The sequence below is a fragment of the Gymnoscopelus microlampas genome (genome assembly GCF_963454915.1).
Source record: "Gymnoscopelus microlampas genome assembly, chromosome: 7".
In the NCBI taxonomy this organism is placed as follows: Eukaryota; Metazoa; Chordata; class Actinopteri; order Myctophiformes; family Myctophidae; genus Gymnoscopelus; species Gymnoscopelus microlampas.
The window spans coordinates 6927815-6951510 of NC_139944.1; the positions used below are offsets into that span (position 1 = coordinate 6927815).

At 42.4% G+C, this 23696-nt stretch overlaps 1 protein-coding gene across 1 annotated transcript in view; it reads right to left on the reverse strand.

Moving 5' to 3' along the window:
* suclg2 (succinate-CoA ligase GDP-forming subunit beta) overlaps positions 1–23696 on the reverse strand; it is a 204766-nt gene that overhangs the window by 91637 nt on the left and 89433 nt on the right. Inside the window, exons 5-9 of the mRNA XM_084063217.1 lie at positions 21879–22031; positions 17143–17232; positions 14034–14130; positions 6754–6915; positions 3983–4125 (exon numbers count right to left, since the gene is read on the reverse strand). Coding sequence (XP_083919343.1) covers positions 3983–4125; positions 6754–6915; positions 14034–14130; positions 17143–17232; positions 21879–22031 — 645 coding nt within the window. The remainder of the gene's footprint in view (positions 1–3982; positions 4126–6753; positions 6916–14033; positions 14131–17142; positions 17233–21878; positions 22032–23696) is intronic.

Genomic DNA, 23696 nt, shown 5'->3' on the forward strand with positions numbered 1-23696 from the left:
GTTTTAATGTTGTGCGTGTCATAATGTCTCAACGCGTCATGTTTTGTGTAAAGCACTTTGAATTGCCTTGTTGTTGAAATGTGCTACAGTATACAAATAAACTTGCCCTGCTTAATCACACACGGCTCACAGTTTCCCTGGATAAACCAGCAGAGAGTACCGCGGTCTCTGGTCTAATCAGCGCCGTTGTCACACTGACAAACTCCTAATTAGACAGACATGGAGGCCAGACCTGCTATGACACGGCACCTGGCTGGCAAATTGAAAACAGTAAAACACAGGAGAGTAAATTGTATTTTTTTAAGCAGTTTGGTTGTCCAGCCTGACGTGCACAGCATTTTGTAATGTCCGCAGCATTTTCTAATGTCCGCAGCATTTTCTTATGTCCGCAGCATTTTCTAATGTCCGCAACATTTTCTAATGTCCGCAGCATTTTCTAATGTCCGCAGCATTTTCTAATGTGCACAGCATTTTCACTCAAAGGCTTCTAGTCTGAGGATGCTAAACCTTTATCGGTAACACACTTAATGGGTTCACGTTGTACTGTAGCAGCGGAGTCTGTTGTTTTGTGCATTTTCGATCAGCATTTTTATGTCCAGCTTGTGCCAGTCTAAATGAAGTGGTGCCCTAAATATATAGTTGTGTTAGAATTCTGGCCTGGGCCGCTGGTGTAGCGGTTGAAACATGTCCAAACATATTGGAAGATTTTTTTTGAAAAACTAAACAAAAACAGAACTATGACATTCCCAAAATAGGGACGCCAGGATGAAAGGTTAACTAATGCAAGGCTGTACAGATATACTGGCAGGAAATGTCCTTTCATTGCATACATTGCCAACACTAAAACATCCTTTTTAACATAATTGTCTATGTCAGGTGGAAACGTCCAATGCCCAAAACAGTTACTTTGCAGGATTCAAATAAAATCACACCCTGTGTGAAGGAAGCGGTGCCTTTGGGGCGGGCCTTAACTCATTTCAGTTCGTCCCTATTGGTGGTCTGAGTCCACTTACTAAACTTGTACTTGGTAGCATGCTGCAAACTGGAATGATGGCTGTTTAAAGCCCAGCCAATGGGCAGACAGAGGGGGCGGGGCTTAAGTAATGACAGTTAGTCCCTATTGCTGGCTTTAGTCCATGTACAAAATTTGTACTCCGTAGCTTGATGCGAATTTGAGTTATGGCTGTTTGAAGGCCAGCCAAAGGGAAGACAGAGGGGGCGGGGCTTCAGCAATTCATGCTGGTCCCTATTGGTGGTCTAAGTCCACATACCAAATGTGGACTTGGTGGCATGCTGCAAACTGGAGTTATAGCTGTTTAAAATCCCGTGCTCATCCCGTGCTCATACGGGCGCTGGGGGTCCCTGGACCCCTCTTTGATAACTTCATCAATTCATGCTCGTGCCTATTGGTGGTGTAAGTCCACATACCGAATGTGGACTTGGTGGCATGCTGCAAACTGGAGTTATAGCTGTTTAAAATCCCGTGCTCATCCCGTGCTCATCCGGACGGACGGACAACCAGTGGCATGTGTGGCCAATGAGAGGAGAGATGGCATAGGCAATCTCCAAGCCCGTGTGTGTGTGTGTGTGTGTGTGTGTGTGTGTGTGTGCGTGTGTTTGTATGGGTTGCTTCTTTGCCGTGCTCATCCCGTGCTCATCCGGACGGACGGACGGACGGGCGGACGTACATACGGACAAAGTCAAGTGTAGAGCGGTTGGCACCGCTAAAAAACAGCACAAGTAGCAGATCCACAAGCTCGAAACGCGTCGCTTCGCACCGCGTTTCGAGCTTGTGGATCTGCTACTTTTGATGCTTTTGTGTGACACTGTAGTATGATTAAGTAGGGCTTTAATACACGAAAAAACACAAAGAGTTAAAATATTAGAGTTAAGAGGTTTCTGCCCGACAGCAACGATATGCAGTTCAGGCTGTTTTTACTTTGCTACTTTTCCTCTAAGTATAAATGTGGTGTGTGTGTGTGTGTGTGTGTGTGTGTGTGTGTGTGTGTGTGTGTGTGTGTGTGTGTGTGTGTGTGCGCGTGTATTATGTGGGTGGTGGGTTGTTTTATGATGTTTTCACTATAGAATGCACAGACACAAGTATTGTGCTTCCATTGTTCCTGGGAGTTACTGCAGCTCTGCCTGGCAGTAGAGTGGGCGCGCCGTGGAGTGACAAAAAGTCGCATGTAGAGGCTCTTTATCGAGTATAGTGGAAATGGTGTTTTAGACATGCTCTTAAGGCTGCTCTCCACCGCGCCGAACGTCGGCCGCAGAAGGCGTTGGAAATGGTCCGTTGCTGACAACCCGTTGTAGATGTAGGTGTCGTGCCGTCGGGTCGGGACTTCTAGTCGAATGTCGAACGCCGACCAAACTTGCTTGGTCGGGTACCGACAGGCTAGAGCCCGTCGATAGCCGCGGGTGGTGGAAGAGGGGGGAGAGGGGGGGGGTAAAGGCTCTCGTCTGCTACTGGTGCAAGAGCAAGCCTTAAATAAGCCAGATACATTTTGCCCGTGGCACATTTGAACTAGATACCATGTTATTATCAATCTCAACTCTCAATTCCTATATCAACTCGATCAACTCCAAAGCAAAGCTAGCGCAAAAAAATGCTCTGTTTTTGGGGTCTTGGTCCGAGCTGAGACTGGAGGCTCCAGTGTTGGCCAGATTCTGTGAGCGAAACAAGCGACCAGGTCTATGAAAACAAGCCCAAAAGAAGCGACCAGTTTCACCACTCGAGCCCCATTACATCAGCTATTTTCAAAAATAATCTTGAAAGCAAGCCCAAATAATAGGGTTGTCCGATATTGGCTTTTTTACCGATAACCGATATACCGATATTGTCCAACTCTTAATTACCGATACCGATATCAACCGATACCGATATATGCGGGGATTATTGTGATTAGGGTAAGCTCAAATTTCATATCACACACACCATATACAGTAAGAACTCCTGTAACTTATTTATAAAGCAATTTTTTTATTTTTTTTTCCAAAAAACGATATTTTCCCGATATCAATTTTTATGCTAATATCGGCCGATAAAATCGGGAGGCCGATAATATCGGACATCCCTACCAAATGATCAACTACACTTCCGAAACCAGCCCAAACAAAAGCAACCCGCAACTATGCATATTTACAAGCTACTTTACGGGAAAACAAGCCCAAAGTCGCTTACAATAAGCAGACTTGGCAACAGCGGCAGGTTCTTGCAGACAAGCACTGCCAGCTCTAACGCATGCGCACATCAACGTGCCGTCGGCCGACAGTTTGTGCTGTTGTAGTCTGAAGTAGTATGTTTGGTGGAGAGTCACTTTTTTAGTGAGTATAAAGCCCGCATTAGGCATGTTTAGGTTCACAATAGGCTCTATGCACAGCAGCCATAGTATCACTTCCTTCAAAGGTGTTACCAATGATACTAATGAAGGCTCTGTTCCATTTAGTGTAGCACAGTGGTTTCCACGACCCCCATAACTCTGAGAGTGTACACATTCATTCACAAATTCAATACATTTGTACACTCTCAGAGTTACACACCTGTAAGGGGCCATTTGGAAACCCATGAGGGTCCCTGGACCCCAACTATAGACCCACTGGTGTAGCAGAGTGTTTCCAGTGAGCCAACATGTACAATATCAGCACCCTCACTCTGTTTGACCAGAATGGAACAGAGCCTTCATTAGTATCATTGGTAACACCTGTGAATGTCTTCATAATATGGCTGCTGTGAATAGAGCCTATACTTGGGAATCTGCGCCCTCATACTAGAAGATGAAGTGTCAACGTGGAAGTCAATAGTGTGCACATTTGCACAAAAGCAGAAGTGCATGCATGTGTGCGCGCACACACACACACACACACACACACACACACACACACACACACACACACACACACACACACACACACACACACACACACACACACACACACACACACACACACACACACACACGCACACTCTCTCTTTGATTCTTACCTTGGGGTCAGCGGTGAGGAGCTTAAACGCCTCGTACACCTGTCTTTCCTGGACTCCTCCCCCCAGGTCCAGGAAGTTAGCCGGCTTCCCGCCGTGCAGGTCAATGATGTCACACGTGGCCATGGCCAGCCCCGCTCCGTTCACTGTGTTAACAGGGGTCAAGGGTCAAAACGTTTTGTTTCTAACACGAAAGTACAAAGCAAATGCTCAGATCCAATACAAAAATGATTATGCCAGAAGAGACTCATTTACATGAACGCCATGTCCTTAGCCAGACTTTCTTTGACACAGTTAACACATTGTGTGCCAGAGGTTTATTGAAATAGGGTACATCTAGTGCCAGCATATCTTCCATCCCCTTACGTTGATATGTTGCGTGCTGTAGAAGCCCCGTCGAGGACGCGCATGTGAACAAAGCGTGCGTGCGAGACGGCGGAGGGTCCCGACTAACGCCTGGAACAATAATATTTCTAACGCGATCCTCCATTGCAGAGTGAGCGCCGATCGAAAACGTCTCACTTCCACCACGTTAAAAAGAAATGGAGATATTAAGCTTTTAGTCAAGGAGTTAACATTGGAGCGGACAACCGGAAGCATTTTTGACATGGATCCATATCCGGCCTCTCCTTCTTAGAGACTCCTTGGATGATCCCAAAGTTCCGTTAGAGCGCCCCACGTGGGAAAAATATATTTTAAAAAAAATGGTCCGGACCGTTTATGGCACATAAAGCATAGCTGCTCAAAAACGGCCCGGACCGTTTATGGCACTCAATGTGTTAAGTGTGTTTGCTTGATAACTTAGAGGACTACTAATGATACTGTAGCCTGGTAATGACCTACAATATAATGAAGCTAGAGATGGCTATTAAGGCCTAGCACGACTCCAGGATTGAATCAAAACCCCTGAGAGTAAAAGAGTGACGCAGGTAACGCGCAGTTAATTAAAATGAACATTACCAGTACTAAGGGAAAGATCAAATATAAATGTAAGAGCACGAACAATGAAATCAAGCAGTAAATTACCAACTACAGAGGAACAAATAAGCTAAATGAATACAGTGTAACACGTATACAGAGCCGGGTCTCCAGAATCAGCTTGAAATCTTGATGTTGAGCGAGGCAGAGAAATGTAATTATAATGACTAGGGGAATGCTGATTCATGGAAGTTCTACTATGGATCTTTATGTGGTTTTAGCCAATATTTAGCCTGGCACTAGAAAGGTTAAGGTTAAAGTTAAATGGGAGCCAAAAGATTGCATTTGAAATTGAATAAACGATGTTACTTTTCAGGATTCCTATTGCATAGCACAACAAAAAAATAAATAATCAGGATTCCAATTCAAAAGTAGCAAAAATAGCAGATCTACAAGCTCAAAACGCGTCGCGACGCGTTTTGAGCTTGTAGATCGGCTATTTTTGCTACTTTTGTGTGTCTGGAAAGTAGACCACCCCTGGTCTAAACGCTATTCATACTTCGTTGTACGTTCGGAGTCGTGCGCCGACAATAGCCGATCTACAAGCCGCGATGCAACGCGTCGCGGCGCCTGTAGATCTGCCATTCGGCAGGTACGCGATTCCATCGCACGACGGCGTGTAAAACGGTCCCATTAGCGGAGCCGAGCCGGGTTCCCGGGAAAGCTCTAAAGAGATCTCAATATCAAAGCGGGGAAAATCGCTTTAACAGCTGTTACGTCGGTAGCTTTACCGAGCTTTCAAGGATCTCCAGGGCCTTAAAAAAGCGATATTACATTTAAGACAGGTGGGGGTGGCAGGCAGCAGCGCTAGTGCTAACCGAACACTTCTAATGTGTTTATGAGGGCTACGGGGTAGCTAGCTGAAGCACCTGTTAGTGCTGCTAAAGCTTTGATTTATGACAAGAGAGGGAACCTTTAATGAGAATGCTAACAATCCGGCTCGCTGGAGACTTTCCGGGAGGATTATGGCTAATTATTATGCATTGGTTATGGCAGCGCTCCTGCTGGAGTCCTGAGAAAAGCTGCTGGTAACGTGGACTGGATACGAGGGCTGCCTGGACTGCCTTTTGCTTTGACTGAGTTTCAGCTACTTAGAAACAGTAACGCCCGAGCACTCCAAGAGTAGACGGTGGCTGAATTAATTGGTGAGCTTCTGCGTGCGTGCGTGCGTGCGTGCGCGTGTGTGGTGTTCAGTGGTGGAAAAAGGACTCCAATGTTTTGCTTAAGTAAAAGTATCAATACCGCAATGTAGAAGTACTCTGTTACAAGTGAAAGTCCAGAATTGTGAATGTACTTGAGTAAATGTATTGGTATCAAAATATACTTAAAGTACCAAAATTAGAAAGTACTCATTGTGCAGAATGTCCCATTTCACAAGTGCAAAATGTATAAAACTCTTTTGAAAACAGCAGATCTACAAGCTCACAATGCATCGCATCGCGATGCATTGTGAGCTTGTAGATCTGCTATTTTCAAAAGGCCAAAATATACATAGGGCTGAAGTGGTTAATGTATGTTTTGTGATAATAATCAATACCTACAAAGTAACTAAAGTTTTCAATAATAGTAGTGGAGTAAAAAGTACAATAATTGCCTCTGAGATGTAGTGGAGTAGAAGTAAAAGTACTGAAAATTGAAAGTACTCCAGTGAAGTAAAAAATACCTCAACATTGTACTTAAGTACAGCACTTGAGTAAATGTACTTAGTTACTTTAACACCACTGGTAGTGTGTGTGTGTGCGTGTGCCTGCGTGCATGTGTTTGTGTGCTTTGAAAGCAGGGTTGCGTTTCCACACCAAAGCAGGCGATGTTTCCGTCCAGTCCGATATATTTGAGATCCCACTTGGCGGCCTCGGTCTCCGTGGGGTCGCTCTCGGCGTTGTCGTCCATGGCAAACACCGCCTTCTGGCGGAACTCGGCGTTGTCGTCAAAGTTGATCTTGGCATCGAAGCACACCACTGCAGCAGACAACATGGTGAAGAGACAAGCACATGACGGAGAGAAAAAGGGAAGGAGAAAGACGGGACAGAAAAAAGCGAGATGAAATGGAAAAAGGGGGCAAGGGACGGTGCATTAAAACTTCGGGAAAGGAAAACGGGGAAACTCATTAAAAGCTCAAACACCTTAAGTAAATGAAACGAAGACTGGCAGCTCACCCCATTAGTCTTGATTAACCCATTGAGACCTGAAGCCGATTCTACATGTCTCCTAAATGTCAACAGTTTTCTGAAAAACCTTTGTTTCTATATCAGTGGTACTCAATCTTTTTCACGTCAAGGACCCCCAAAAGTATATGTATTTGGCCGCAGACCCCCATCAAAATATTTTGTTCCAGGGACCCATAGAAGCAACGATTTGAGTTAAAAATGTTCGCTTCAAAAAAATATATATTCAAAGATTTGCACACATTTTCACAATTTTTCAAAAATAGCAGATCTACAAGCTCGTAGCGCGGCACTCGGTGCCGCGCTACGAGCTTGTATATCTGCTATTTTTTGAATAGCCAAAGAGGTCTAAAGTGACTCAGATGCGTTCCCGGTCTTAATGGGTTAAATCAGCGACGGGCACACTGAGGCATACGTGTCACTCTAAAGCAGAAGCCATTATGCTAAATGGACATTGCCTTTACACTTCAAAAGAAGATGCATTTCAAAGGCAGCCGCGCAATCGTAATGCTACCTGCAAAAACAGCAGGCAGGCATAACGTGTTTTTTTTTTTTACCGGCTTATATGCAAAACCAAATCTCATAGAACTTCAAATTGTTTGATGCCGATGAAGTCAAAATGTTGCTCTATTTATTTACACATGGACTGTTTTTGTATTTATTTTTAAGTACGGTACATGCAGGTGGGTCCAGTTTACTCCTGTTAGAAGTAACCCAGAGACCCTTTACTTTTAACTACTTATTCTATTTCTGTGAGCACCAGGATTCTTAAAAGGGACACGATCGCCGTTTAAGTGTGCATTTGAATTCATTTTTGATGGTCATCCGTTTCCGTCTTTTGCACCGGTAAAGTGCACAAACCACACCTGTGAGTTTTTGTCATCACATAACAAAGTAGGCCTGCCGACAGCGAGGCCCAAGGCCCACAGAGGAATTCCCACTTCGAGCCGGTGGCCTTGCGCGTCAACGAGCGTTGCCATATGAGTAGGCAAGCTGTGGTGGATGGAATAGTTTATCACTTGTTTCCAAATTACACATGTGGGCTAGCTAGCTGGCTACATGATGTAAACAAACCGGGTGCAAACTTAAGCAGGAGCATGACCATACGTCACTTCAACCCTGATCTCTTAAGACATATTCAGAGCTCTGCAGCTGAATCTGTCAGGAAAGTCCCATTACAACGTGTAGAGCTGTTGTTATTAGGAATGAAAACAAAATGAAGGAAGGAGGGTAAACGGGCCGACATCCGGTCTCTACAAGGGGAATTGGGCGGTGCCCCCAGAGGCAAATTCATTCATTGGATTTTGTTTTGTTTTTTTGTTGATGGGTTCCCAGATTACTTATGGGTTGTGGTTTGCAAAATGTTCTGGTGCAAACGTTACACGCATTTTGTCTTTCTCTGTGTTCCTATAAATCCCATGATGCATTTCACGGGCAAACCTACATATGCCATTACAAAAACCTGATTCATATGATCTGGAGTCAAGATCACTATTTTATACCATAAACACAGCAAACAAGGACAATATCACAGCCATTGAGGTTAGATGCAAAACAACATGAAGGGCTTTTTTAAGGGTTTTAGTTTTCACATTCATGGATTCTACCCCCGTGACACCACCCATTAAAACTGGGAAAGCATATGTATCATTTTTTATTTTAGTGTTGGCTTTTCAAAAATAGCAGATCTACAAACCTATGCTATTTTTGAATAAAAAAAAACACCTTTAAAGTGTAAGAACGTTCAAGAATTTAGCATTTGTAGAATCGGCCTCAGGTCTTAATGGGTTAAGTACCGGTAAACTTTTTTTATCACAACTTTGACGGCGTATCAGACACGCACAGATAACTCAGTTTCAATGGCTGCTAATATAACATTAGCCCTACAACGCATAGAGATACTGTTGATAATCGTGATAGTATTCCTTTAAGCCGTCCGAAGCACGAGTGTCTCCACAACTTGAGCTGTAGTTCACATTACAGAAATGTACTTAAATGATTCAAATGTACAGATGTGCCACTTCAAAACTTCACACGTTACTGTTCTTTCCCTGAAAGTGCCCTGAAAATGCATTTTTTTCCTCCCTGTTTTGCCCTTAAAAATGCGCTGTTTTGCCCCTGAAAAGAAGTTGTCACTACACACCCCCGTTTTTCCCTTCAACAGACATCCATATACATGAGAACAAAAGAATGTGTGTTGAAGAAGGTGTCAGACTCATTATGAGGCGAAAGGTGATTTGAAGAGGTCCTTGACCAGTTGCTCAAATTAATTAGCATCATAAAAGCAGTGATCATCAAAATAATTCAGCATTTTACTAATCCAATATAAGATAATGCATTGGATAGTTTGCAACCTTTCAGCTATCAAAAACGGTGCAAAACGGCACAACTCCAGGCAATAGTCCAAGTAGAAATGCATTATGCAATGAATGTCATGTCCCACGACGCCACACGCTAGCAAAGAGTAATGATGCGTAATTAGAGATACAGGAAACACTGCGCAGACATAGAACTGGGCAGACGCTGAGAATTACAAACAGACCAGACAAATACAATCAGAGAGAGGGAGACGCACGCCCGTACATACAGGCAGCAGACAGACACCAAGCACGAGATTTTAACAAAACACACACAACCACATGAATCCAGTGGTGAAAAGTAACTAAGTGCATTTACTTACGCATCTGTGTCACTTTTTGATTTGAGCTAAAAAAGCATTATTTTACACTTTGGCTATTCAAAAATGGCAGATCGACAAGCTCGTAGCGCGGCACCGAGTGCCGCGCTACGAGCTTGTAGATCTGCTATTTTTGATACATTGTGAAAATGTGTGCAAGTCTTTGAATATATATTGTTTAAAGTGAACATTTTTTAACTCTATTCTTTGCTTCTGGGGGTCTCTGGAACAAAATATTTTGAGATGGGGTCGGCGGCTAAATACATAATAATTTTGGGGGTCCTTGACATTAAAAAGTTTGAGAACCACTGATATAGAAACATAAGTTTTTCAGAATACTGTTGGTATTTAGAAGACATTTGTAGAATCGGCTCAGGTCTTAATGGGTTCAAGTACAATTTTGAGGTATCTGTACTTTACTTGAGTATTTCTGATGTCCAATACTTTTACTTTACACCACATCTCAGAGGCAAATATAGTACTCCACTACAATTATTTGAAAACTTTAGTTACTAGTTACTTTTTCCACCACTGAAAACACACACATACACAAGCACATGAATCTCCTCTAGACTGTAAGAATTGCATTGGGCGCAGCAAAACATAAATGAAGTGAGGTGTATCCTCCTGGCATTTTGATCTCTACAGGTCTGACTCTGCAACCCCTTTCATTTCCGTTAAAAGACACATTAGCTCTCCCTCTGGCGTGCTGTTGTAGGCATTCACCATACAGACACATTTAATCAAACAATAACAGCAAATAAAAACAGCAAGGGGAAATGTTTTCACTCCCAAGAATAATTATATATTATTCTTAACAAAACAAAAGAAAAACTCGGCTGTTTTTTTTTTTTTACTTGACTAGCTTGTTTTAAACCATTAAGACCTGGAACTGTGTCATTTTTAGACATTATTTTACACTTCGGGCTATTCAAAAATAGAGTGCCGCGCTACGAGCTTGTAGATCTGCTATTTTTTTAAATTTGTGAAAATGTGTGCAAATCTTTGAATATATATATTTTCAAAGCTAACATTTTTAACTCAAATCTTTGCTTCTGGGGGGTCCCTGGAACAAAATATGTTGATGGGGGTCCGCGGCCAACTACATATAATTTTGGGGGTCCTTGACATGAAAAAGATTGAGCACCACTGATATAGAAACATACGTTTTTCAGAAAACTGTTTTAGTGATTTAGGAGACATGTAGAATCGGCTTCAGGTCTCAACGGGTTAAAAAGCCAGCCTCAATCACCACCGTGTTCTCTCCATGCTCGCGGGGGTAAAGCCGACTTGTATCTTTATAGCGCGTCGCCGTTAGCAACAAAAGAATAGCCCTATACTCATTAATATTCATAAGCAATTATGAAACAACAGAAAAAGTCCTCTTCTCTTGCCAAGCTTTGATAACGCATACCTGGAAACAAGAGCCAGTTTTGAGGGGAGACAAAATAACATCAAAGACGCAATGATGCAATGTTCTGTACTGCGTCTGTACGTAAACAGCTCACAGTTGGCCACTGTTCAGCAATCATACTTGTACTTAGTATTTGAGCAAGACACCTAATTGCCATGCAAGTTTAATGTATTAACCATACATTTATGGAAATAGAAATATAAGCCTCACAGCAGTTTGCTAGGGAACAGAATGTTCTTCCAATGTTTACTTGGGAGAAGCCAATTGACATTTTGCCCCATGCATTGAAGTGCCGACACAATATTGAAATCTGTCAGATTCTTTGTTGAATCTCTATCAGAGACTAGAGGTTCGGGCGGCTATGCGGCCCTCACATCTAGTGTTCGGGCCGCCACTCGGCCCTCATACCTATACGTTGCACCGCCGATCCGACTGATATGGCCATCTATGGAGATCTCTTTATCTCTCAGTCCTTGTCGCTTTTATGGGCATAAATCGAGATCCCTGATGTCATTAGTATTTGCCTATATATGGGCTTGGCCCCTTTTGTGGCCACATATGGTGATTTGTCTGTGCCTGATGCCACGATGACACATTGAGGTTAGACAACACACTCCATATTTGGGCATGGCTGCTTTGGGAACTCCTTAGTATGTGGTTATGGCTGAGTCATGGTGACATGAGTGTGATGGCGTGGTCCAACCCCTTGCCCTCCCTTAAGCCAATTTTAATATAGGATTAGTGTATTTTATTATCATTATTATTATTATTAGTAGTAACTTTTATTTGAATAATGAGTATAAATAACAAATGAGAATAATAAAACGTTTAACATATTAATAATATAAACTTGCGTGCAAACGCATTCTCTCTGTGAATGAGAAGAAGGGTGTGTGTGTGTGTGTGTGTGTGTGGGTATGCTGTCGTCTTATTAGTACAAACAGCTTTGCGCAGTGGGGACCCAAGTGGTCCGGGAGGCAGTAGCTTGTGGTCCGCGACCACCTGCCTCAAAGCAATATTGATTTCATTTGATAATGTGCCCATCCCAAGCAATCGCGGGTCGACGGCGGGGACAAAAACTGTAACTGGAAAAATGTGTGATGTAGTTTCATACAAATACGAAGAGTACGTTAAATAAGAAAGTTGCTGCATGAAATGTAGTGTATTGGATTTCCTATGGCATGCATTATTATTTGTGCATTTTAATTAATCTGACATCACGATGACAACGCCAGTGTGACGTAATCTCACGACAGCATGACATCACATGACATCACATCCTACCTATAAATTCTAGGATGCCGTCAGATCGCACCAGTTCGACGGCTTCCATAGTGGGTTTTGGTCATTGGAGAGGTGATGCACGTCACCTCTTTCTGAAGTGGGTACTTTCAAAGCCTGCCGTGGATTTAGGAGAGCACAAAACTCTCTCTCACACTGTGAGGTGCCTGTAAGGTGGCACTGCAAAGTGAACGACGCGTCAAGCTAGACGTTCGGGCCGCGTAGCGGCCAGAACTTCTAGTCGTGTACATTTGAACAGGGGACCAATAGATTGACTCAGGAGACAGAGATTCAACAGTGCGAAAGATTAAGATCTGCGGATTTACCATTAAAGAACTGAACCCGCATTATTCAAAAGGTCAGCATTTAACCACTTACGACCTACAGTATAATACTTCATCGTGACAAATGAAATGAAGTGTCTTTTTGAAAACCTGCCCAAAATGCCAAGGTTAATGTGATTAAAGTAACCTTTGCAGAATCGGTAAAGAAGGTAATGTCATCTCTGCCAGATGCTTCGAGGTGATTTGTGGAAACGTGGTTGGATATTTTTCGATTTGAGTTGAGTAAATTAGTGATGAAGACTGTTGCAGACAACTTTAGCATCCCCCAGTCGGTACAGGAGAGAGCGTGTTCTGTTCAGAAATTGCTGACTTCACCCAGCTGCTCAGGTGGCTGCTCAGGTGGCTCAGACGAGCACATGGGCCGGAGCTATCAGGGGTTAACCCATTTAGACCTGAGAATATTTTGTTTTTGTTTTTATTAAAAAATAATAATAATAATAAATAAATAAATAGCAGATCTACAAGTTCATAGCGCGGCACTCGGTGCCGCGCTATGAACTTGTATATCTGCTACTTTTGAATAGCCAAAGAAATCTAAAACGACACAGATGCGTTCCCGGTCTTAAGGGGTTAAGTGACTTGCTCAGGGGTCAAACCGGCGACCTTCTGACTCCCAGGCGGCCTCTCTACCCACTCAGCTACGGCTCCCCAACATGCTCTGAATGAGGAAATCAATGTAGAGACTAGAAGTCCTCGTTACGGCTCGGAATCCGCGAACCTGCCAAGGACGATGTTGAAAAGAAAATTGAAACCAATATGCGTTTCATCTCACACTCTCGGGAGGTTGGTGTGCGAGCGTACGACACAGTCAAAGGAATGCCGTGTGATTTAATCTACCTGTATATGCCTCACATTTTCAAATTCCCACAGTCCCAGAATGATTTAGTTAAATTCCACAGATGTTCGGCATAGTCTAAAAAAAAATACATTAAATGATACAAACAAAGCACGCACCCCAGCCACAGTACCACTACCTACAGTATTCCTCACACACACACAAACAAATGCAGACATTTCACACACACACCAAAAACACACGTAGTACAGACATGCCCACGGCCGGCAGCAAACTTAAATCTAGACACTCAAGACAAGACATACATGTAGCAGATAAGCATTCTCTCTGAAACAGGCACTAGATAAAGAAGTGCAAGGGGGAAGTTGGGGTGGGGGGGAGGGTGGGGGGATGGCATACCTTGTCCCTCGGGAGTCTCTCCGAGGGGATTGACTTCAACTTGAGTGGCGTCGACTTTCAGGAACAGATCATAGAGCCTCTTAATCTGATCTGCCGCCTGCGAGATCCACAGAGGACAGTAATTACCTCGACTGTTCAAGCTCCGAGCAGCACCGGGGCCCCCGCCAAGGCCACTCACAGCCCACCACGTGGGCTAAATAACCCATTAAGACCTGAGGCGCTTCTTAAAAATGTTTTCTAAATCCTAACAGTTTTTTGAAAAAAAGCTCAAAACCTTTTTTTTTCAAGATTTTTCAAAAATAGCAGATCTACAAGCTCGTAGCGCGGCACTCGGTGCCGCGCTATGAGCTTGTATATCTGCTATTTTTGAATAGCCAAAGAAATCTAAAGTGACACAGATGCGTTCCAGGTCTCAATGGGATAAAACATGGCAAATCACCTTCACCGTTGCATTTTTTCAAGATATTTACTTGTGTGCGCGCGCGCAACAGCGGGGGTTTGCGTTCACGTGCAAAGGGAGCCCGGGATGGAAAATGTAATCATCTCATTTTCCACAAGGTGTGATTACTGACAAATATACAGTAGCTCATTCTCGGAGAATCCAGGCTGTCGACCCGCTGTAATGCGGTTACAAAACAAAATAATGTCTACCGTCGCAACGTGGCTGTTTCAATGGAATTCCGCACGGCGAACGTGCCAGAAGAGATTTAGGTTTTCCGGCTGACGCAGTCTAAACTGTTACTATACTCGAAGAATAGTCATTATTTACCGCTCCCAATGGCATAGCTATATGTGACACAGATATATGGGGGAAGGAGAAAAATGTAGCCCGATAACAGTCTATTGTACTCTAACAAGCATTGGAATATCTACCCGAGTTCCTTGACATTTTCATAAATCCGAATTTCAAAGAATAAGGGAGTCGATTGATGTGTCTGTCGCCCGCAACCCAGCTGCTCTTTTGATAATGAAAGCTGTCTGGGACAATATTGTAAGAGCTGTTGCCTATTTGAACACACTCTAATTCTAATGCCTACAGAGTCCTCTTCACACATGCACCCGCAGTCACACTCGTATACTGTCTATCTCTTTCTGTCTCTCTCACGCCCCCCACACACACACACACACCACACCCTGTTTTAACCCATTAAATCCGTGAAAACGCATCTCTGTCATTTTAGATTTCTTTGGGCTATTCAAAAACAGCAGATCTACAAGCTCATAGCGCTCATAGCGAACATTTTTGCAAATCTTTGAATATATATACATTTCTTTTAAGCGGGATTTTTTAACTCAAATCTGTGCTTCTGGGGGTCCCTGGAACATATTTTGAGATGGGGGTCCGCGGCCAAATACATTAATTTGTATTTTGTTTTTTTGTTTTTTTAACTGTCAGGATTTAGAAGACATTTGTGGAATCCCCAGAAGCAAAGATTGAAGTTAAAATGTTCGCTTTAAATATATATATAGCCTATTCAAGGATTTGCACAATTTTTCAAAAATAGCAGATCTACAAGCTCATAGCGTGGCGCTCGGTGCCGCGCTGTGAGCTTGTAGATCTGCTATTGTTTTGAATAGCCCAAAGAAAAAAATGACAGATGCTTTCCCGGTCTTAAAGGGTTAATACCAAAGCTCTTTCAAAACAATATGGTTATTTCAGAACAGCTAAGACTCCACCAATAGAATGGATTGACGACTGATGTGCTTTCACGCGGACGAACGGAGCAGAGTGCACAGATTCTTATCACATCACTTTCCTCTTTTCTGCTCGTCGTGTTTTAACCCATTGAGACCTGAAGCCGATTCTACATGTCTCCTAAATCTCAACAGTTTTCTGAAAAACGTATGTTTCTATATCAGTGGTGCTCAATCTTTTTCACGTCAAGGACCCCCAAAATTATATGTATTTGGCCCATCAAAATATTGTTCCAGGGACCCCCAGAAGCAAAGATTTGAGTTAAAATGTTCGCTTTAAAAAAATATATCTATTCAAAGATTTGCACACATTTTCACGATTTTTCAAAAATAGCAGATCTACAAGCTCGTAGCGCGGCACTCGGTGCCGCGCTATGAGCTTGTACATCTGCTATTTTTGAATAGCCCAAAGTACGTATGTTTCTATATCAGTGGTGCTCAATCTTTTTCACGTCAAGGACCCCCAAAATTATATGTATTTGGCCCATCAAAATATTGTTCCAGGGACCCCCAGAAGCAAAGATTTGAGTTAAAATGTTCGCTTTAAAAAAATATATCTATTCAAAGATTTGCACACATTTTCACGATTTTTCAAAAATAGCAGATCTACAAGCTCGTAGCGCGGCACTCGGTGCCGCGCTATGAGCTTGTACATCTGCTATTTTTGAATAGCCCAAAGTATAAAATAATGCTTTTTAGCTCAAATCTAAAAATGACACAGTTCCAGGTCTTAATGGGTTAAATCAACGTCCATTCAGCGGCGAGTCTCTGTTTGCACTCACAGAAAGCTGATTCATTAAGTTGATTTATACTCTTTCGGTGCATTACGACTCTGAGCTAATCCGATTCCTCACGCCACTCTGCCCACGGAAGTGAAAACAAATTAGCGACGGGATGCCAAGAGACAAATGGCTGGAAAATGTACCCTAAATCTACAGTAAGTGTACACATATCCAATGTGATTTTGTGAACGACCCTATAGTGAACCCGTCAACACTCCCCTCTTGACGTTGTTTGCGTCAAACGCCCGCTCTGGTTGGGTTGTAAATTCCCATCGCGTGTCGGACTCGAACACAAAAAAACAAAGCCGCTGCACGTTTAATATCCATAAATGGCACTGTTCGCGTGCCACGCTCTAACGCTGGAACGCTTGTCTGTGTTGTTGCCAAATATGACAATAGACCATCTGGCGGGGTGGGCCTTGTGCGATGGCACTTACAGCAATTTCATAAGTTCTGGAAAACGCAGCGTTGCGATAGCCATACCGATTGCGGCGTTTATGTGAGTGGGTCTGTGTGTGTGTGTGTGTGTGTGTGTGTGTGTGTGTGTGTGTGTGTGTGTGTGTGTGTGTGTGTGGCTGCCTGCCGCCTCTCCTGCGCAATGGGTTTCGGGGAGGCTCCAGCGGACCCATTACCTGTCTCTCCAGAGATCCTTTGAAACCCAAATTAGCCGCCATTCGCAGCGCCTGGTCATCCCGCACTCCCTCGAATATGTCAATGGCTTCCTGTAAGAGACACAACACAGGAAGAGAGTGAGGCGGCGCTGAGGAACGAGAGAGAGAGCAGGAGTGTGAAACAGCAGACTGTAATTTGACACAAAGTGGATGTTCATATTAAATCACAGACATAGCAATTAAGTGGTGGCATGCTGCCAGACATTAGCAACGAGCTCAGGAGAGAGGGTACTGAAACGACGGTTTTATAATTACAGGACCCTCATACCGATGGCTCTCATATAACCCATTAAGACCTGAGGCCGCGTCTAAAAAAAAATCCAAATCCTAAAAAAAAAAAAAATCGGAAAAAAATATTTAAAAATAATTTTCACGATTTTTCAAAAATAGCAGATCTACAAGCTCGTAGCGCGGCACTCGGTGCCGCGCTACGAGCTTGTAGATCTGCTATTTTTGAATAGCCAAAGGAATCTAAAGTGACACAGATGCGTTCCAGGTCTTAATGGGATAAACAGCGAAGTGCTCTCGCTCACTCAACTGCATTGGGAAGTATAACGTTAGAGGACTAGCTAATGGACTCCGTGGTGCGCTGGGGGCCAAATGGCAAGTAGTGAGCATTAATACGTCTACTATAAAACGCTATCGCAATAGTGTTGGCTAGTGAATTGGCACCATTGGCTGCCCCGCGGTGGCTAAAGCGTCACATACAAGCTCACGTAGCGTTTGCGCGTCGGCGCGTTCTGACCTTTGAGGCTATATGTTCAGGAACGGCACCCGCAAACAACGAAGTATAACTCTAGGCTATTACAGTACGGTTTGGGAAGAGACCGTCTGTGCTCAATACGAACACTGCAAAACCAGTGTTGATTTTGACAGCACATTTTGATTTAGTTGTATAGTCATAGTCTTTTGAATCAAATTCTGTTTAGTTTTAGTCATCCGAGATTTTTGCTGTTAGTCTAGTTTTAGTCGACTAAATATCGTAAGATTATAGTCGACTAAATCCACAGTTCATTTGGTTGACTAAAAATGTATGTTGGCGGTGCCTCGATGGCGTCGTAATGGCTGATTTTATTTTACACTTGGCTGCACTCTGAAAATAGCCGATCTACAAGCTCACAACGCGTCGCAGCGCGACGCGTTGTGAGCTTGCAGATCGGCTATTTTCAATGCGCAACACCTGAAGGCAACGAAACATAAAATGACTTGTCTCTTAGTTCTACTGGATCTCGTCCCTCACTAACATTTTAGTCTAGTTTTTATTTGTTGATGAACTTGTCAGTATATTTAGTCTTAGTTTTAGTCGTCATAGCGTAGTTTTTATTTTGTTTTAACACATTGGGTGCCAAAACCGTATATATACCGTATATATACGGTTTTGGGAATACAACCACGGAGTGCCAAAACCGTATATATACGTTTTTTGAGAAAAAATATTTTTGGAAAAAAAAAAAAATGTTTTTTTTTTTTTTTTTTTTTCCTTCAAAGCACCAGGAGATATCATTTTCCGAAGATTTAGATCCAATCCACTTCTTGGTTAACTTATGACTTCAAAAGCCTGTATCTCGGCTCCTAAAAAATGGTTAAAAATCCTGGCACTCAGTGTACTCTTGTTTTTAAAAAAACCTGGCACCCCATGTGTTAATTTAGTTTTCGTCAGTGAATAAAAAGGTAGTCGACGAACATTTTTCGTCATAGTTTCAGTCGACGAAATCAACACTGCCGCTGACCAACAGACACGACACCGAACACAGCGCGTTGAGTAACGGTGTACTCAAAGCAGCCGGGAGCGCTACTATCAATCCAGAAACATCTGTAGCAGAGGAAAACGACGATGCAGATAAGAGGCACATGTGGGTGGCTCCATGTCGTGCGTGTTGCTGTGCCTGTCCATCTAGTGGCACTGATAAGAACTGCTCAATCCCCCGGTTGGCGCCTTCGGGGCCGCTCAAAAATAAATGATTACCGTGGATTTCACTCCATAAATAGAATCCAATTAACCCATTAGGACCTGGAACTGTGTCATTTTTAGATTTGAGCTAAAAAAGCATTATTTTACACTTTGGGCTATTCAAAAATAGCAGATATACAAGCTCATAGCGCGGCACCGAGTGCCGCGCTACGAGCTTGTTGATCTGCTATTTTTGAAAATTCATGAAAATGTGTGCAAATCTTTGAATATATATATATATTTAAAGCGAACATTTTTAACTCAAATCTTTGCTTCTGGGGGGTCCCTGGAACAAAATATTTTGATGGGGGTCCGCGGCCAAATGCATATCATTTTGGGGGTCCTTGACATGAAAAAGATTGAGCACCACTGATATAGAAACATACGTTTTTCAGAATACTGTTGGGATTTAGGAGACATGTAGAATCGGCTTCAGGTCTTAAAGGGTTAATTAGAAAATACAATGGAGTAGGCTCCAGTGGCACTCGGTATTGCCCGTGTCTTGCACGTCAGGCTGCTATTGTGTGCATGAAAAAACAACATACAACAATGCAATTCAATCGAGTGGCTGAAAACCACCATGGGACACCGTCTGCATCTGTTAGGCACACTACCGAAACACACGCACGCTTTGTTATGTGTCTTCCAGAGGAAGATCTGGGTTGGGTCAATTACGGAAGGGAAATGTTTTCTGTTTCGTTTAGTGTTTTTGCATTGAGATGCCCTTAGTCAGTGGTTGGAGAAGTACAGTATACCTGAAAGCCTCGCGTGAGTAAAAGTAGCGATATCTCGCGAGGCGATGACTTTAAAAGTAAAGGTGAAATGCACTAGTAAGTATCAAAAAGTAAAATGAAATGCTGTTATAATATAAATTAAAATGATAAAAAACAGTGATCTCTCTCTGAGCTTTATTGAGTCCATTTTGTATAGTACGTACTGTCTTACAGATTAAAGTGTTCCAATTAACTCATTGAGTGCCATTGACGTGTTCCACGTGTTTTACAGCTATGGCGCAACGTGCCAATGACGTGTTTGACGTGTTTTTGAAAAAAATGTAAAAAAAAAAAAAAACGTGTTTTTTGAAGAAAAAAAAAATTTAGAACCCAAGATATCATTATCTGAAGATTTGCAGCTCCATCCACTCCTTGTTTAACCCATTGATACCTGGAACGCATCTGTGTCACTTTAGATGTCTTTGGCTATTCAAAAATAGCAGATATACAAGCTCATAGCGCGGCACCGAGTGCCGCGCTATGAGCTTGTATATCTGCTATTTTTGAAAAATCTTGACAACATTTTTTTTTTTTGTTTTTCCAAAAACTGTTATGATTTAGATTTTTTTAAAGAATCGCCTCAGGTCTTAAAGGGTTAACTTATAACTGAAAAACAGCTGTATCTCGCTTCCTAAGCACTTCTTTTTTTACTTTGAAAAAAATCTCTGGCACTGGGACAACATAGCCAGAAATAATTCTGGCACTCGGTGAGTTAATACAAATGCCATATTGATGGGTGGATTTGAGAATGCTGAAATGTATTCTCATTCTCATTGCAGACAACAAATTCCTTCTTACTTCAATTAATTGAACGTAAGGTACAGTATATCTCCTACTGTACATAAGGGTGATGCTTGTGGCAGGCGGGGAGAGCTTCATCTGCATGCAGCTATCTTGGCAGCAGCAACACACTGACCAGACTAAACATGCTGACAGCGTTAATAACTTGCGAAAATGTTCTTTAACCCTTTAAGACCTGGAACTGTGTCATTTTTAGATTTGAGCTAAAAAAAGCATTATTTTACACTTTGGCTATTCAAAAATAGCAGATCTACAAGCTCATAGTGCGGCACCGAGTGCTGCGCTATGAGCTTGTAGATCTGCTATTTTTGAAAAATCGTGAAAATGTGTGCAAATCTTTGAATATATATGTTTTTAAAGCGAACATTTTTAACTCAAATCTTTGCTTCTGGGGGTCCCTTGAACAAAATATTTTGATGGGGGTCCACGGCCAAATACATATCATTTTTGGGGTCCTTGACATAAAAAAGATTGAGCACCACTGATATAGAAACATACGTTTTTCAGAAAACTGTTGAGATTTAGGAGACATGTCGAATCGGCTTCAGGTCTCAATGGGTTAAAAAAAAGCAAATATCTACGGTACTTTAACCCATTAATACCTGGAACGCATCTGTGGCACTTTAGATTTCTTTGGCTATTCAGAAATAGCAGATATACAAGCTCATAGCGCGGCACCGAGGGCCGCGCTATGAGCTTGTAGATCTGCTATTTTTGAAAAATCTTGACATTTTTTTTTGTTGACAGATTTTTTTCTCAAAAAACTGTTAGGATTTAGAAAACATTTTTAAGAATGGCCTCAGGTCTTAATGGGTTAAAATTGTTGTGGAGTAAAACATAAAAAAAAAATACTTAACTACTTGCCACTGCATTTAGTAACAAGGTGGGAGGGGGGTGTCTCGAATATGCTCACGTTTCACTATATCAAACAAGAATCGATCGCGGACAGGCCAGCAAATCTCGCTCAAATACTGCAGCACTTCAGCACCAATCTGTCAGGAACTTGTAACGTATATATATATATATATGGCTGAGTTGTACGACGCTGGCTGCTATACCTCCGTATAGCGTTTGCATTCTTTTCAAGCCATCAATCATTTCATACAACACGAGTCACAGGAAAGCTAATACTGCGGCGGCACAGCAGGTAGAAGAAAAAAAAAGAAACGTACCTTGAAGATTAGTTCTGGGGTGCGGGCGGCCACCTCCTCGATGTCCACACCGCCCTGTGGGCTGCCCACCATGACGGGGCCGTTGCAGGCGCGGTCCATCAGGATGGCGAAGTAGGTCTCCCTCGTGATGTCCAGGGCCTCGGCCACCATCACCTGAATGTGGGCCAGGCGGTGAGAAAAAGTACTCGATTGCTTTACTTAACAACCCTTTAAGACCTGAGGCGATTCTTTAAAAAAATCGAAATCCTAAACATTTTTTGAAAAAAAAAAAAAAAAATGTTTCAAGATTTTTCAAAAATAGCAGATCTACAAGCTCGTAGCGCGGCACTCGGTGCCGCGCTATGAGCTTGTAGATCTGCTATTTTTGAATAGCCCAAAGAAATCTTAAAATGAGACGCAGATGCGTCCCCGGTCTTAATGGGTTAAAGTAATACAATGCAGGTCCACAAATAACGATTTTTAGCTGGTCATTACCGTCACTGCAGGTCGTTCCGTTTATTCCTGCGTTACCCAGAATTCCATTTGTTTTCACCGTAAGCACTCGAAAAGTGTTCTTTTAATTGTTTTATACTATCTGTGGATCGTTTCTCTTAGCCAGTGGAGCTTTAGTTACCGTGAGCTGTGTTTTCTTTTGCTGTTGTTTTTCGATCTCCAAACCCTACAATCTCTTAAAAACAGCGTGAGATTCCTTTTTGTTATTAGCGCGGTAGTTCCTGGCCAAACAGGAAACCGGTGCGGTAGTTCCTGGCCAAACAGGAAACCGGTGCGGTAGTTCCTGGCCAAACAGGAAACCGGTGCTTTTCCGTCCGGATGACGGTATTTCGCGGGAATGACTACCCTAGCCACCTTTTCAATCAGAATATAGTTTATCCCATTGAGACCTGTTGCTACCTATACGTTGTTATACCTTTCAATCCGGATGCCACCTCTGTGTCTCATTAGTTGTTGCTATAATATAGTAACATCATTTTTTATTTTTTATTTTTAGTATGAATTTGAACGTTTTCAGAAAACTATGGCTAGGTTTTAGAAGGCGTTTTTAGAATAGGCCTCGGTCTAAATGGGTTATAAAAGGCTTTCGGGGGTGAAATTCATGGAGTGGGTGTTGTGAAACATTTTCCACTCACAAAAGATATACAATTTAACTTTAGTTTTGTTGAAAAAGTTACCTAGTATTAGTTTAAGTAAAAGTATCAATTTATCAAATACTCTGGAAAGAGCCCGGAATACAACATTCACTTGAGTAAAAGTACAAAAGTATTGGCAACAAAATGTACTTAAAGTACCAAAAGTTAAATTACTCATTATGCAGAATGTCCCATTTCTAGTTTTCAAATGTATACAAATATTTTTGAAAATAGCAGATCTACAAGCTCACAATGCGTCGCATCGCGACGCATTGTGAGCTTGTTGATCGGCTATTTTCAAATGGCCGAAATGTATACAGGGCTGAAGTGGTTAATGCATGTTTGTAAAAATAATCTACAAAGTAACTAGTAACTTTTCAAATAGTTGTAGTGGAGTAAAAGTACAACATTTGGATCCGAGATGTAGTGGAGTAGTAGTAAAAGTATTGGAAATTGTGAAACACTCAATTAAAGTACAAATACCTCAAAATTTTACTTAAGTAAATAAAGACAAAGGAGAGAAGAGGCAAGGAGAAAAGTGAGTGAGTGAGTGAGTGAGTGAGTGAGTGAGTGAGTGAGTGAGTGAGTGAGTGAGTGAGTGAGTGAGTGAGTGAGTGAGTGAGTGAGTGAGTGAGTGAGTGAGTGAGTGAGAGAGAGAGAGAGAGAGAGAGAGACAAAGAGGGAGAGTGCT